The 15711-nt window shown below is 39.0% G+C and overlaps 1 protein-coding gene across 3 annotated transcripts in view; it reads right to left on the reverse strand.

Annotated features, from left to right (window-relative positions):
• Nucleotides 1-15711, reverse strand: part of CFAP44 (cilia and flagella associated protein 44) — a 117032-nt gene that overhangs the window by 62643 nt on the left and 38678 nt on the right. For all 3 annotated transcript variants that reach the window (XM_024578109.3, XM_045185778.2, XM_045185779.2), the window contains 5 exons: nt 15434-15481; nt 14722-14821; nt 8407-8501; nt 4511-4720; nt 3775-3885 (listed from right to left, as the gene is read on the reverse strand). In XM_024578109.3, coding sequence (XP_024433877.2) covers nt 3775-3885; nt 4511-4720; nt 8407-8501; nt 14722-14821; nt 15434-15481 — 564 coding nt within the window. The remainder of the gene's footprint in view (nt 1-3774; nt 3886-4510; nt 4721-8406; nt 8502-14721; nt 14822-15433; nt 15482-15711) is intronic.

Consider the following 15711-nt stretch of genomic DNA (forward strand, 5'->3'; position numbering starts at 1 on the left):
ATAAAGAGATCAATATATAAAAATAAGCTCAACATCACTAATCATCAAGGAAATGCAAATCAAAACCACAATAAGCTGTTACCTCGCACCTGTTAGAATGGCTACTGTCATCAAAAAGTCAAGAAATGCTGGCTGGGATGTTGAGAAACGGAAACCCTTGTGGGCTATTGGTAGGAACATAAATTGATGTAGCTACTATGAGTTAAAGATTCCACAAATTAAAAAGAAAACTACCACATAATCCAGCAATCCACTTCTGGGTATTTATCCAGAGAAAACAAAAACTATTTTGAAGTATTATTTACAATAGCCAAAATATGGGAAAAAAACCTAAGTGTCCATCAATGGATAAATAAAATGTGGCATACATACACACAATGTAATATTATTCAGGGATAAAATAATAAAATCTGCCCGTTTGTGAAAACATGGATGAACCCTGAGAGCATATCCTAAGTGAAATACGTCATATAGAGAAAGACAAATACCATATGTTCTCACTTATATGTGGAACCTTAAAACAAAACAAAATAAAACCAAGCTCATAGATACTGAAAACAGACTGGTAGTTGCCTCAGTAAGTGGGTGGACAAAATAAATAAAGGAGGTCCAAAATGTACACACTTTCAATTGTAAAATAAGTCATGGGAATGTAATGTACAGCATGGTGACTATACTCAATATTAGCACACTGTGTATTTGAAAGTTGCTAAGACAGTAGATTTTTTAAAGTTCTCATCAAAAAAAATTGTTAACTATGTATGGTGACAGATGTTAACTAGACTTACTGTGGTAATCATTTCACAATGTATAATACCTGTACAATATAATACAACTAATATAATGTTGTATGTCGATTATACTTCAAAAAATTAAAAAGAACTAGAACTAAATATCACTATAGTCATTGAAGACATTGAATCAATTCTTTAAAGTCATCTAAAAAAAATACCCCATCCTCACATGGCCCTACTAAGTCTGTCAAACATTCAAAATTCTAATATAACACAAACTCTTTAAGAGAATAGAAAAAGGAGCATTTTCCAACTCATCTTAGGAGATAAAATAATGTTAATAACTAACCTGATGATGGACTATGATGACAGAAAATTATAGCCCGATCTCTTCTTTGAACCTACATTTAAAATCCTAATACAATATTAGCCAAGGAATTCAATAACATATGAAAAGTTTGCTAAGGCAGTTCAGTTGGGAGGGGGTGGAGGGATTGAGCAAAAAGGGAAAAGGACTCATGGACTTGGACAATAGTGTGGTGATTGCTGGGGGGAGGGGAGTATAAGGGGACTAAATGGTAATGGGAAAAAAATACAATAAAGATTTTTAAAAAGACAGTTCAAGACATCAGAGAGAGACTGGAACAGCCACAACTCTAAGGGCCAAGATCCCAGAGAGAAGGAAGCTAAGTGAAGTGATGTAGCTATTTCCTGCAACTCTTTCTCCTAAGGGTGTTTACCAACTTACTACATGGGACCTAGAAGCCAAATAAAATGCAGTGTCCTAGATTGTAGGCATTCCCCCACAGATGAGGAGACAAAAATTGAAGTTCAAAGCTACAAGACAAGAAAGTCAGGACTTGAGGGACATGATCTCATAGAAAAGGAAAATGCCAGGTAAGTGAGACTGACATTCTGTCAGGCCTTTGCCTTCAAAGCATTTACACAACTCTAAGCTGCACAGGAACAAGATTTGTTCTTTTCACGCAAAGAGTCACGTTTGTTTTCAATTTAACTTTCAGTTTGAAAGATGCTACTATTATGCATAAAACTGGGGGTTGGGAGTTATTTTAGCACATTACAGTCCTGTGTCTACTGAAGAAATCCAATGCATTTTAAAAATCCTTCCATCGCCCTGGCTGGGTGGTTCAGTTGGTTGGAGCATCATCCCATACACCAGGCCAGAAGAAACTGGCATGAAATATTCAAAGTGATGAAAACCTAGAACCTACAACCATGCTCACTCTACCCAGAAAAGCTATCACTTAGAATTTAAGGACAAATAAAGAGCTTCCCAGACAAGAAGAAGCTAAAGGAATACATCATCACCAATGCAGTATCACAAGAAATGTTAAAGGGTCTTCTAGAAGAAGAAAAAAAATGATAAAAAATATGAATAACAAAATGGCAAATACATATCTATCAATAATCACTTCAAATGCAAATTGATTAAATGATCCAATCAAAAGACATATGGTGGCTGAATGGATAACAAAACGAGACCCTTACATATGCTATTCACAGGAGACTCACTTCAGCTCAAAGACACACACAGACTGAAAGCAAAAGGATGGAAAGATGTATTTCATGCAAATGGAAACAAAAAACTAGGGTTGCAATAGTGCATCAGTCAAATAGACTTTAAAACAAAGGCTATCTAACAAGAGATAAAGAAGGACCCAGTAATTCCACTTCTGGCTCTTTATCTGAAGAAACCCAAAGCACTAAATAGAAAAGACACAGGCATCCATATATTCATCGCATGTTTACAATATCCAATATATGGAAGCAACTTAAGTGTCCATCAACAGATGAATGAATAAAAAAGAAGTGGTACTATATACAATGGAATATGATTCATCCATAAAAAAGAACGACATTTTGCCACCTGCAGCAACATAGAGGAACCTAGAGGGTGTTGTGCTAAGTGACGTAAGTCAGACAGGGAAAGACAGACACCAGATGATTTCACTTACATGTGGAATCTAAAAAACAAAATAAAGAAGCAGAACAGAAACAGACTCATAGATACAGAGAACATTTTGAGTGTTGCCAGAGGGAAAGGGGTTAGGAGAATGGGTGAAAAAGGTGAGGGAATTAAGAAGTACCAATTGGAAGTTTCGAAATAGTCATGGGGATGTGAAGTACAGCATAGGGAATACAGTCAATTATACAGTAGTAACTATCGCATGGTGTCAGACGGGTACTAGACTCATTGGGGGGAATACTCCGTAAGTTATATAAATGTCTAATCACTATGTTATACACTTGAAACTAATATAATATTGTATGTCAATTGGAATTGAGAAATAAATGAGTTTTAAAAAACAATGAGCATTGTTAATTTTAAAAGACATTTTTCTAGATACTACTACATTTTTATAGCCCTTTTCTTAGAAGATCTTAAAACAGATTATAGATGTTATGTTAATAATCCTGACATCACTTCTATGCAGTTCATCAGTATTATTATTATTATTATTATCCTGGAACCTAGTACAGCACCTGGTTCAGATAGTCAACCACTAATCAGATGACTGACCTATCCTAGACTCAAACTTAGGGAAATTATCGGCATTCCGCAAGATTAATAATCAATGCCAAATCGCTAGTTGTTGTTAGAAAAGAGGCAATGGAACATTAGAAGAGAAAATGGAGGTAGAATGGGGCAGAAGAGAAGTAAAAAGATAAAGAATGAGGACAAGTCTACTTACACCTTAGAACAGAACTTCTGAATATCAGAAGGGCTGACATATTCTCACATACTGAGTATCTGGCTGAAGGCACCATTGTTGAAGCAAAGCCTGATATAACCTGAGTTTTCTGAGGGCACCGTGGCCAACTAATCAGAGTATGGTAGGGAGAGGAGGTGGAGAGGAGTGTGAAGCCCCCCGAGGGTGCACTACAGCCAAGATGAGCAGCCCCCTGGTCCCCCAATGCAGGACCCAGGTGTGAGGATAATAATCGCACCTGCTATTCTAGATCAGATCACTATGTAAGGATTAAGATTTAAGTGTGAAGACAAGTAATAATTACTTACATGAGATACCCCGGACCACGTTAACTGGCGAACAGGTCCAGGAGTAGTAATATAGCCGATTGGTTTATAATCCTTTTCCACTTCAAAGAAGAACACAGTTTTATCTTTGCTCTAAGAAAATGAGAAATATCAGCCAAATATGCATTATTATGAAATCCATCCATAAAGTACCTCGAAGAATTTAACAGCTACAATATATCCACTGTACACTTATACCTACAATGATCATATATCCTGGATTATTCTGAGAAAATTCTTATTTCAAAATATTTACTTCATTTTCCCCACGAAAGCACTTGACAGACAAACCATATATTCTAGTATGTGGTTCTGGAAAATCAGTCACCATCCCTTTGTATAAGATTAATTCAGAAAAGAATTTCCACAATCAATGCTCATCTATTAATGCACAAAGAATTTACATAGTCATTCTCTTCAGTTATGGCAGCTGTACATAAGAATGCTACACTATAAAATATTGATTACACATAAAACATCTTGTGTGATTCCCCGCTGAAATGTTCTATTGATTTCAAATAAGGATTAGGGCTCCATTGGTAAGAATGTGCTAAAATGCCATGCACAGACCACACAGAAAGAATATGAATACAAAGAGAGCAAAACATGGATATGTTCTAGAAGTGAGTATCACCAAATAAGGCATCGTTAAGTAAGAACACTAGTAAGTCAAGTTTAAGCATGCGAGTCCATAAAAGAGAAAAAATCTAGTCCTCACCCCTGTGGCCAGAATCTCTCCATCACGTTCAAAGGCCAACGCGGTGACACAAGCGGTATGGGGTTTGAAAACGTGCTTCAGATGGAGATCTGCATCTAAAAACTTCTTCCGTCCTGCAAAAATTGTGAGCCCTTTTGGATCATAAAGTTCAAGAACTCGAACAACCCCATCTTCAAATCCTACAACAATCTGTGCTCCAGTGTAGCTAACCTTGGACACAAATTAAGCACAAGAAATCTGAAATTAGTTGATTAGGAAAGTTGGACTGCATAACAGATACCTCTGTACTTACTTAGACGTCAGCGATTTAACAGTGGTGCCCTTCAGTAACGCCTTACAGTGCGTCCTGGTGGCTTCCCTCTGGTCTAGCACAGATCCCCTTCCTGCTGTCCACGACACAGGGAAACAACGGCAATTCCAACGCGTGCTGAACGCATGCTGGCCGAGTGTCTGTCTACTGCGTGTCAGGCGCCGATCACCAGCAACTCAAGAGTGAGTGTGAACAGCCTCAGGCCCTGGTTTCACAGAATGTATGGTCTGGTGGGAAGGGCAGGCACTAATCACACACACGAGTGAGGAATTGCAAACTGAAATGAGTGCTAAAGGAAAGAAGCATATTCTCTGAGAGCACAAAACAAAGAAGCTGACCTAGACCAAGGACTTCGGTGAGGAAGAGATGGGGGGCTGAGATGAGAAAAGGCCCAGGAGTTAACAAACAGGAAGGCAGGAGAAGCACTCCTGGGAGAGGATAAAGCTTGTGCGCATGGGGCAGCAACACAAGTAACTCTGCGAAAAAAGTTACAATTTGACTAGAGTGGACTGAGGGAGGGAGCCGCACTTCCACAAGAGGCTGGAGAGGGAGATGAGCAGGCCCCGGGCCACAAGGTGCCTTACGTGGCCCGTTAGGCATAGTCTTCATCCCAAGAGTAGCAGGAAGTCATCAAAAGGTTTTTAGTTGGGGGCGGGGGATGAAAAGTGACATGATCAGATTTGCTATTTCAGAAAAGTCATCCTCGCTGCTGTGTGGAAAGTAGACCGGAGATGGCCGGCTAGGAGGCCAGGAGACTGTTCGGGAGTCCTTTGAAGAGACGGCTGCCGTACTCGAGGACAGTGATTGTGGTCGCTTGGTCTGAGGTGATGTAGTGGAGATGAGGGACATAGATGTATTTTAGTAAGAGGTATAATGACCCTATTGGTAGTGACTGGGTATGAGGAGTGAGGCAGGGGGAGGTGTCAGGGCGACTAAGACATACACTGAGTCAGAAACACGGGAAGGGAGCCAGGTGTGTTTGCGGTTTGTTGCTGATATTGTTTCGGAAGGAAGAAATGGCTGGGGGCAAGCAGAAAATCATTCATTTGGTCTTGGCCATGTTGAGTTTGAGGTGCCCTGGAGACCTCAAAATAGAGACGATATACAGTCTGCAGCTTAGCAGAGAAGTCTGGGCTGGAGATGTAAACCTGGCAATGTCGGAATGTGCTACATCTGTTGTCTTGAAAGGCACCGAGGAGAAGGGCGGCAGCCATGGTATTCTTTAGAGCAGAGGGATCTTTCCTGAGGCCAGGCAATTATAAGATTGTTGGAAATAAGAAAACTGTACTACATTCAACTCCAGTTGAATGTTGTTAATTCTGCAACCATTTACTAAGTGTCAAGGTACCAGTAACTGTGGAGGCACTGGAGGGACAAAGGAGAATGGGTACGACTGTCATCATGAAGAACAGTCTTGTGGGAAGGAAATGTGATAAAGCAAATCATCTATGTTGTGCTCTAAAAGAGGCATGCATGCAATCCTTAAAAAAACAAAATATAACAGAGGGAGGAACACGTAGCTCTATTTGAAGGTGGGTCACAAAGAGCTGTGCAGAGGAAATGACGTTTGACCTAAGCTCAGTTGTCAAGAATGATGTAGTGTTTTCCAGAAGCCAGGAAGTATGGAAAGGAGCATTTCAATTCTAGTATAATATCCATATGATCATTACTTGGATGAAAGGCTACAATGGCAAACATTCTATGGACATCACAAAACCATCTGAATAAATAATTCAATTACTTGGACTATATTTTAAAGACTTCAGTAAGAGTGTAGAGACATGTATTATAGAATTGCATACCTGAAACCTATAGAATTTTGTTAACCAATGTCACCCTAATAAATTCTATTTAAAAAAAAAAACAACAATGAGCCAGGATGGTAATTCAAATATGCTGTGGTTTCTACTTTTCTAGCCTAATCATTGTTCTGCCTCTATTCCTTAGCCTAAATTCTCCTTTAATCTTGATCCTATCATGAAATTCCCCTCCATTCCAGTCTTCTCTGCATCTACGTTGAGCCTGGAACATTTCCTTTTTTTTTTTTAAAGGTTTTATTTATTTATTTTTAGAGAGAGGGGAAGGGAGAGAGAAAGAGAGGGAGAAAAACATCAGTGTGTGGTTGCCTCTCTTGCCCCCCCTACTGGGGACCTGGCCCACAACCCAGGCATGTGTCCTGATTGGGAATCAAACTGGTGACCCTTTGGTTCACAGTCCCATGCTCAATCCAGGGTCATTTTCTTTTTAAAACATTCCCCAAATACTCCCATTTCAAAGAACATGGCTGCAAGGCCTGGCTGGGTGGCTCAACTGGTTGGAGCATCATCTGTACACAAAAGGTTGTGGGTTTGATTCCTGGCCAGGACACATACCTAGGCTGTGGTTCAATCCCTGGTCAGGGCATTGGTCAGGGAATCAACCAATCAATGTTTCTCTCTCACATTGCTGTTTCTCTCTCTCTCTCTCTCTCTCTCTCTCATCAATAAAAACATATCCTCAGGAGCAAATTTTACAAAAAGATATTAAAAATAAAAAACATAGCTGCAAATTACCTGACATGCCTCCCATGAAAAGATGGGCTATTAAGTTCCTCTCCCTTTAATCTGGGTGGAGCTTGTGAGTGCTTCACCCAATGGAATACGGCATGATGTGGCTCCAGAGGCTGGGAAAGCCAGCAGCTTCCGCTTTGTTGTTGGGACACTAGATCTTGGAACCCTGAGCTATGGTGTAAGAAGTGTGTAACTGCCCTGAGGCCACCACGCTGTGATGAAGCCCAAGCCACATGGAGGGAATATTAGGTGACCACTCCTGCTGACGCCCCAGCTTAGTCCAGCCTTTAACCCAGGTGCCAGACCTAATGTTCAGAAGCTTTTAGATGATTCCAGGACCCAGCCATCCAGGTCTTCCCAGCTGAGGTCCCAGACACCATGAAGCAGTCATAGCCCGTCCCTGCTGTCATCTGTCTGAATTCCCAATCTGCAGAGAGTATGTGAGCAAAACAAAATGGTTGCTGCTTTGTACCACTACATTTTGTGGTAGTTTGTTACACAACAACAGATAACTAGAACAACTCCCTGGCTCTGCCTAATTTTTTTCCCATAGCTCTTATTATCTAACATGTCACCTGTTTTACTTATTCGTTTAGCATCAGTTTCTGCCTCCTATCTCTCACTAGAGTGCGAGGTGCGATGAGGGCAAGTATTTCTGTCTTTGTTCACTGCTGTAGTCCCAGAACCAGAACAAGGCCCAGCACTTAGTAGGCGTGCTGGAAATATAAATAGAATGAATGAAATCAGAGCCAGGCAGAGAGAGGATATATACAAAAGTTCTCTTGGGTGATGACTTTGTAACACAGAACAACTACTAATCTGCAGGTGGCAGAAAAATAAATTTTCATTAAAACAGGACCAAAATCACAATAGGAAGGTCTAATATGATTTCTATCACATTCTAATGAATAAACTAACTTAAAATTTTTATTCTTCTCTGAAACCCAGAGACAAAAATATCTGTATTTCTGAGAAATAGCACTGTTGTACTATATTTATTAATAGAGTCTGGTAGAAGTTCATTATAATAAACTTACCAGTCGAGGAACCCAAGCAAGGGCAGTGCCTCCTTGTTTGAATTTCACATGAGTCAAAAGGGTTTTGCTGGCAAAATCATAGATTCGAACAGAGCCTACAGAAAGACAGTTTTAAAAGAAAAAAATGTAAACATAATCCATTTTTAAGTAACTTTGGCTCTCTTTACATGTTGAGCATTATAACAAGAAATTTCATAAGTAACTAAATCAACTGATAATTCAATAACCTTTCCTTAGTCAAAATTTCTACACATTCCCTTGACTGGGCAGCAAGAAAAAAAGCAGTTGGTTACTTGTAAGGGAACTGAACAAGACTGTTAACTGATTTCCCATTAGAAACTTTGCAGGCCAGAAGTAATTGGCATGAAATATTTAAAGTGATGTAAAGCAAGAACCTAAACCAAGATTACTCTACCCAGCAAAGCTATCATTAACAATTGATGGACAGATAAAAACCTTCCAAGACAAGAAAAAGCTAAAGGAGTACATCACCACCAAACCATTATTACAAGAAATGTTAAAGGGTCTTCTGGCAGAAGAAAAAAAAGAGATAAAAATATGAATAATAAAATGGCAATAAATACTATCTATCACCATTTTCTTTGAAAGGAAATGGATTAAGTGCTCCAATCAAAAGACATGCGGAGGCTGAGTGGAAAAAAAACCCCAGCACCCTTACATATGCTGTTCATATGCTGTCCTTCAGAAAGAAAGACACATACAGACTGAAAGGAAAGGGATGGATAAAGATATTTCATGAAAATGAAAATGAAAAAAAACTGGGATAGCAATTCTTGTACCAGACAAAATGGACTTTAAAATAAAGGCTATAACAAAAGACAACAAAGGATCCGGCAAAGGATTACACTTTTGGGTATTTCTCAGAAGAAACTCAAAACACTAAATCAAAAAGATATATATATGTGTGTGTGTGTTTGTTTACTGTATTATTTACAACAGCCAAGATATGAAAACCTAAGTATCCATCAATAGATGAATGGAAATGGAAAAAAAAGCTGGGGTAGCAACACTCATACTAGACAAAATGGACTGCATTTTTGAAGCTTATTTTCTTGATTATGCTATTACAGTTGTCCCAATTTTTCTCCCCCGTTGCCTCCCTCTGCCCAGTACCCCCATTCCCTCCACAAATCCCCCTCCTTAGCTCATATGCACATCACCATGGCCCGTGCATATAGGCTCTTTGGCTTCTCCATTTCCTGTACTACTTGAACTCCCTCTGTCTATTTTGTACCCACCAATTATGCTTCTTATTCCCTTGACCTTTCCCCCTATCCTCCCCCTTCCCTCTCCTAACTGATAACCCTCCAAATGATCTCCATATCTATGATTCTGTTTCTGTCCTGGTTGTTTGCTTAGTTAGTTAGTTAGTTAGTTAGTTTGTTTAGATTCAGTTATCGATAGCTGTGAATTTGTTGCCATTTTAATGTTCATACTTTCGATTATCTTCTTTTTCCTAAATAAGTCCCTTTAACATTTCATGTAATAATGCCTTTGTGATGATGAACAACTTCTGCTTTACTTTGTCTGGAAAGTACTTTATCTTCCCTTCCTTTCTAAATGATAGCTTTGCTAGATAGAGTAATCTAGGGTGTAGAGACCTAGATTCATCACTTTGAATAATTCTTGCCAGTCCCTTCTAGCCTGCAAAGTTTCTTTTGAGAAATCAGCTGATAGTCTTATGGGAACTCCTTTGTAGGTAACTGTCTCCTTTTCTCTTGCTGCTTTTAAGATTGTCTCTTTATCAAGATGGAGGTGTAGGTAGACACACTGCGGCTCCTCGCACAACCAAAAGAAGGACAACAACAATTTAAAAACAAAAAACAACCAGAACTGACAGAAAATTGAACTGTATGGAAGTCCGACAACCAAGGAGATAAAGAAGAAACATTCATCCAGACCAGTAGGAGGGGCGGAGACGGGCAGCCAGGGCGGAGAGGACTCAGAGCAAGGCGGCAGCTGGCAGACCCAGTGAGGTGGTGGATTGTGGAACAGGGCAGGCAGTGCGGCAGCTAGCAGACCCCACAGCCCCACATTCACACAGATAAACCGGGAGGAACTGTGGGGGAGCAAAATAGACTGTGTACCCAGGGCTCCAGCGTGGGGAAATAAAGCCTCAAACCTCTGATTGAAAACACCCGTGGAGGTTGAGGTGGCAGCAGGAGAAACTCCCAGCCTCACAGGAAAGCTCATTCCCACAGGGGCCTAGAGCATGTGCAAGCCTACCCACTAGAGGGGCCCAGTTTGATTGTGGGTAGCGGAGGGAGTAACTGACATCCGGCAGAAAGTGGAGCAAGTACCATTGCTCCCTCTTGGCCTCTCCCCCATGCACAGCATCACAGAGCAGTGACCAGCGTTACCCTGCCCCAGCCCTGGTAAACACCTAAGGCTCCTCCCCTTTATGTAACAGGCGCACCAAGACCAAAAAAAAAAGCCCAAATAAAAGAACAGATCAAAGCTCCAGAAAAAATACAATTAAGCAACCAAGAGATAACCAACCTATCAGATGCACAGTTCAAAACACTGGTAATCAGGATGCTCACAGAATTGGTTGAATTTGGTCACAAATTAGATGAAAAAAATGAAGACTATGCTAAGAGAAACAAAAGAAAATGTACAGGGAACCAATAGTGATGGGAAGGAAACTGGGACTCAAATCAATGGTGTGGACCAGAAGGGAGGAAGAAATAAACATCCAACCAGAAAAGAATGAAGAAACAAGAATTCAAAAAAATGAGGAGAGGCTTAGGAACCTCCAGGACATCTTTAAATATTACAACATCCAAATCATAGGGGTGCCAGAAGGAGAAGAGGAAGAACAAAAAATTGAAAACTTATTGGAGCAAATAATGAAGGAAAACTTCCCTAATCTGGCAAAGGAAATAGACTTCCAGGAAGTCCAGGAAGCTCAGAGAGTCCCAAAAAAGCTAGGCTCAAGGAGGAACACACCAAGGCACATCATAATTACATTACCCAAGATTAAGCAGAAGGAGAGATTCTTAGAAGCAGCAAGAGAAAAGGACACAGTTACCTACAAAGGAGTTCCCATAAGACTATCAGCTGATTTCTCAAAAGAAACCTTGCAGGCAAGAAGGGGCTGGAAAGAAGTATTCCAAGTCATGGAAGGCAAGGACCTACATCCAAGATTACTCTATCCAGCAAAGCTATCATTTAGAATGGAAGGGAAGATAAAGTGCTTCTCAGATAAGGTCAAGTTGAAGGAGTTCATCATCAGCAAGCCCTTATTATATGAAATGTTAAAGGGACTTATCTAAGAAAAAGAGGATAAAAAATATGAACAGTAAGAATGACAGCAAACTCACAGTTATTAACAACTACACCTAAAACAAAAACAAAAGCAAACTAAGCAAACAACTAGAACAAGAACAGAACCACAGAAATGGAGATCTCATGCAGGGTTATCAACAGGGGAGTGGGAGGGAGAGAGGGGGGAAAGGTACAGAGAATAAGTAGCATAAATGATAGGTAGAAAATAGACAGGGGGAGGGTAAGAATAGTATAGGAAATGTAGAAGCCAAAGAACTTATAAGTATGACCCATGGACATGAACTATAGGAGGGGAATGTGGGAGGGAGGGTGTGGCCAGGATGGAGTGGAGTGAAGGGGGGGAAATGGGACAACTGTAATAGCATAATCAATAAATATTTTTTTTTAAAAAGATTGTCTCTTTATCTTAAACTTTGGCATTTTAATTGTAATGTACCTTGGTGTGGACCTCTTTGGGTCCAACTTGTTTGGGACTTTCTGTGCTTCCTGGATTTGTATGTCTCTTTCCTTCACCAAATTAGTGAAGTGTTCTTTCATTATTTTTTCAAATAAGTTTTCGATTTCTTGCTGTTCCTCTTCTTCTGGCACCCCTATGATTCAGATGTTGGCACATTTGGAGATGTCCCAGAGTTTTCTTATACTATTCTTGTTATTTTTAATACTTGTTTCCTCTTGCTGTTCTGATTGAATGTTTATTTCTTCCTTATGTCCCAAATTGTTGACTTGAATCCCAGATTCTTTCCCTTCACTATTGGTTCCCTGTAGATTTTTCTTTATTTCACTTAATGTAACCTTCTTTTTTTCCCTTATGTTTTTGCTGTACTCAACTTCTCTGAGCATCCTAATGACCAGTTTTGAACTCTGCATCTGAGAGGTTGGCTATCTCTGTTTTGTTTAGTTCTTTTTCTGGGGTTTTGTTCATATTTCTTTGTCTCTTCAATTTGGCAGCCTCCCCATGTTTGTTTCTGTGTATTAGGTAGAGCTGCTTTGACTCCCTGTCTTGGTGCACCTGTTAAGTTGTATGAGGTGGAGCCTTAAGTAATTGCCAGGACAGGTCAATCCACTTTGCTGTTTTTTGGTTCTGTGTGGGGGCGGGTTCAGAGAGGGGATAATGACATTGCCTGGCTTCTGGAAGTTTGCCCAGCACTAGTCCCATTTCTAGTCACTTCATCCACTTCCCATATGCGACTGGTGTCCTTCCAGCTGTTTCCCTGGTGGTAAATGCCAGAGTGGGTTTGTATATGTTCTAAGTCTATGAAGGCCCTTTAAACAGACTCTCCTGAAAATCCAGCAGTTTCTTCCACCACCCCAACCCCCACTGCTTTTTATAGCCAGAAGTAATGGGGACTTATCTTCCCGGCACTGCAACCCTGGGCTGAGCAGTCTGGCCTGAGACTGGGATTACTCACTCCCAAGGTATCCCTCCCAATTGTTAACCATCACACATGATTGTGGGATCACCTGTTCCACCACCACCACAACATGGCTTCTTGCCTCTTCACTCATCTCCATGATTCCACCCCTGCTACCCATCTAAATGAATGTGGCTTCTTTAAATTCTTGGTAATTGGATATCCATACAGTTTGATTTTCTGACACTTCTGGGTATTATTGGTCTTGAGGTTTCATTTTAATTCTTCTTTTGGTTGAGTGAGGAGGCAAAGTGTGTCTACCTATGCATCCATCTTGACTAGAAGTCCTACAAAATGGACTTTAACATAAAGGATATAAGAGACAACAAAGGACCCAGCAATTCCATTTCTGGGTATTTCTTAGAAGAAACCCGAAACAGTAAATCAAAAGGATATGTACATACATATGTTTACTGAATCATTATTTACAATAGCCAAGATAGGAAAATATCCTAAGTATCCATCAATAGATGATTAGAAATTTTTAAAAAGCTGGGGTAGCAATACTTATACTAGAAAAAGTGGACTTTAAAACAAAGGCTGTAACAAAAGACAACAAAAGAACAAAGAAATTCCATTTCTGGGTATTTCTTGGAAGAAACCAAAAACACTGAATCAAAAAGATACATATATACATATGTTCACTGCAGCATTATTTACAACAGCCAAGATATGAAAACAACCTAAATGTCAATCAATAGATGAATGAATAAAGAAGAAATAGTATGTATATACAATGGAATATGACTCACTCATAAAAAAGAATAAAATCTTGCCATCTGTAACAACATGAATGAATCTAGTGGGTATTATACTGAGTGAAATAAGTCAGATAGGGAAAGACAAGATACCAGACGATTTCATTTATATGTGGAATCTAAAAAAAAAAACCCAAAATAAAAAAAACAAGTAGAACAGAAAAAGAATCATAGATACAGAGAAAATTTTGATGATTTCCAGATGGGAGGCGCGTAGGAGAAGAATTAAAAAGGTGAGGGAATTAAGAAGGATAAATTGGTAGTTACAGAATGGTCATGGGGCGGTAAAGTACAGCATAGGGAACTCAGTCAATAATACTGTAATAACTAGATATGGTGTCAGATAGGTATTAGATTTACCAGGGTGATCACTTAGTAAGTTATAGAATGTCTAATCATTGAGTTGTACATCTGAAACTAATATAATATTGTATGTCAACTGTCAATGAAAAATAAAAAAATTATTTAAAGTCAAAAAGGAAAAGACAACTGATGATGGACTGGTAGATCAGTTTCACTTCGCACAGTCCTCATACATTCTCTGCAAATCAAGAAGAAAGAAAGGAGATGGAAAGAGGAACAGCACAAGTATGTATTAGACCAAAATGAACAACATCTTCATGAGTGACTTACTGATTGTGTACTTATTTTCGCCTCTCAACAACCGTGGCTGCTGCATTTTATGCCCTCTCCCCTCCACAAAAACTCATCTCACTTGCATTAAAAGATTTCTCTTTTGGAAAAATTCTCAAATGCTTTAATGTTTCACAAACAAAAAATGTATTTCAAATGAAACAAAAAGACCAGCTATATTGTCATTAAGAGGTCCAACTTACAGTCCAAGGAAGTAGTGGCCATAAGGTAAGTGACAGGAGACACAGCCAAGGCTTCAATGGCTCCACAATGGAAGGAGAAGAGGCATTCTGGATCTTGTGTCTGATCATGCAAAGATGAAAATTATATTAAATTCAAAGACAGCTTAACATAGAATTAAGGTCAAGTTTAAAGAATTGCAAATAACACCCTGTAACTACATGTGTGATTTTATCCTAAGAGAAATAAGAAAAAGCATAATAGGTTAGAAAGCACACTGGATTTGGGAATCAGGAGAATCAGTGTTGGCAGCTGTGTCATTTTGCATAAGCCCCCTTGAATGCCAGTTTCCATCAGTAAAATGCCATTTCTCCATCAGTAAAATGAGATAATGGCAACTGCCTGCACACTAAATAGAATAGTCATGAGGACCACATGAGATAAAAATCAATGCAAATGGCTTATGTTTATGAAAACTGGGAAGCACTATATGTTAGCCATTGTCAGGGTCACTTTTCTGGTACATTTGGCTATGAGATAGACATCTTAAAATGTACAATAATAATGAAATAAGAGAGAAAAAAACAATATGAGTTCTCAGTAATCAGATATATTGACCAAGTTTTTGATGGGAACAATGATCAAATATGGAGAAAAATAAAGTATCTTTTAAGGAAGAATAACAAAGATGTATTATTATGAAAATTAGGAAAAGTAGGAAAATAGGCAACTTACGATATTTGAAAAACTAAGGTCAAGCTTCCATATGGCTCCATTGGAATCCTAAAAAATTAAATACCTAGTAACATTTTGTCTTAATCAATATGAACTTTTATCAAATGAAAATAATTTTCTTCCTATGATTTAAAGAACAAACAATAACATTATTAGCTTATATATATTTTAAAGTGTGACTGATATTTAACTAAATCAACTTATATATATCTTAGAACACCACTACCCAATAAACAAAGCAATCTCATTATACTTACAGTTAGTTTAACATAATAAAA

Source organism: Desmodus rotundus, chromosome 2 (assembly GCF_022682495.2).
Source record: "Desmodus rotundus isolate HL8 chromosome 2, HLdesRot8A.1, whole genome shotgun sequence".
Classification (NCBI taxonomy): Eukaryota; Metazoa; Chordata; class Mammalia; order Chiroptera; family Phyllostomidae; genus Desmodus; species Desmodus rotundus.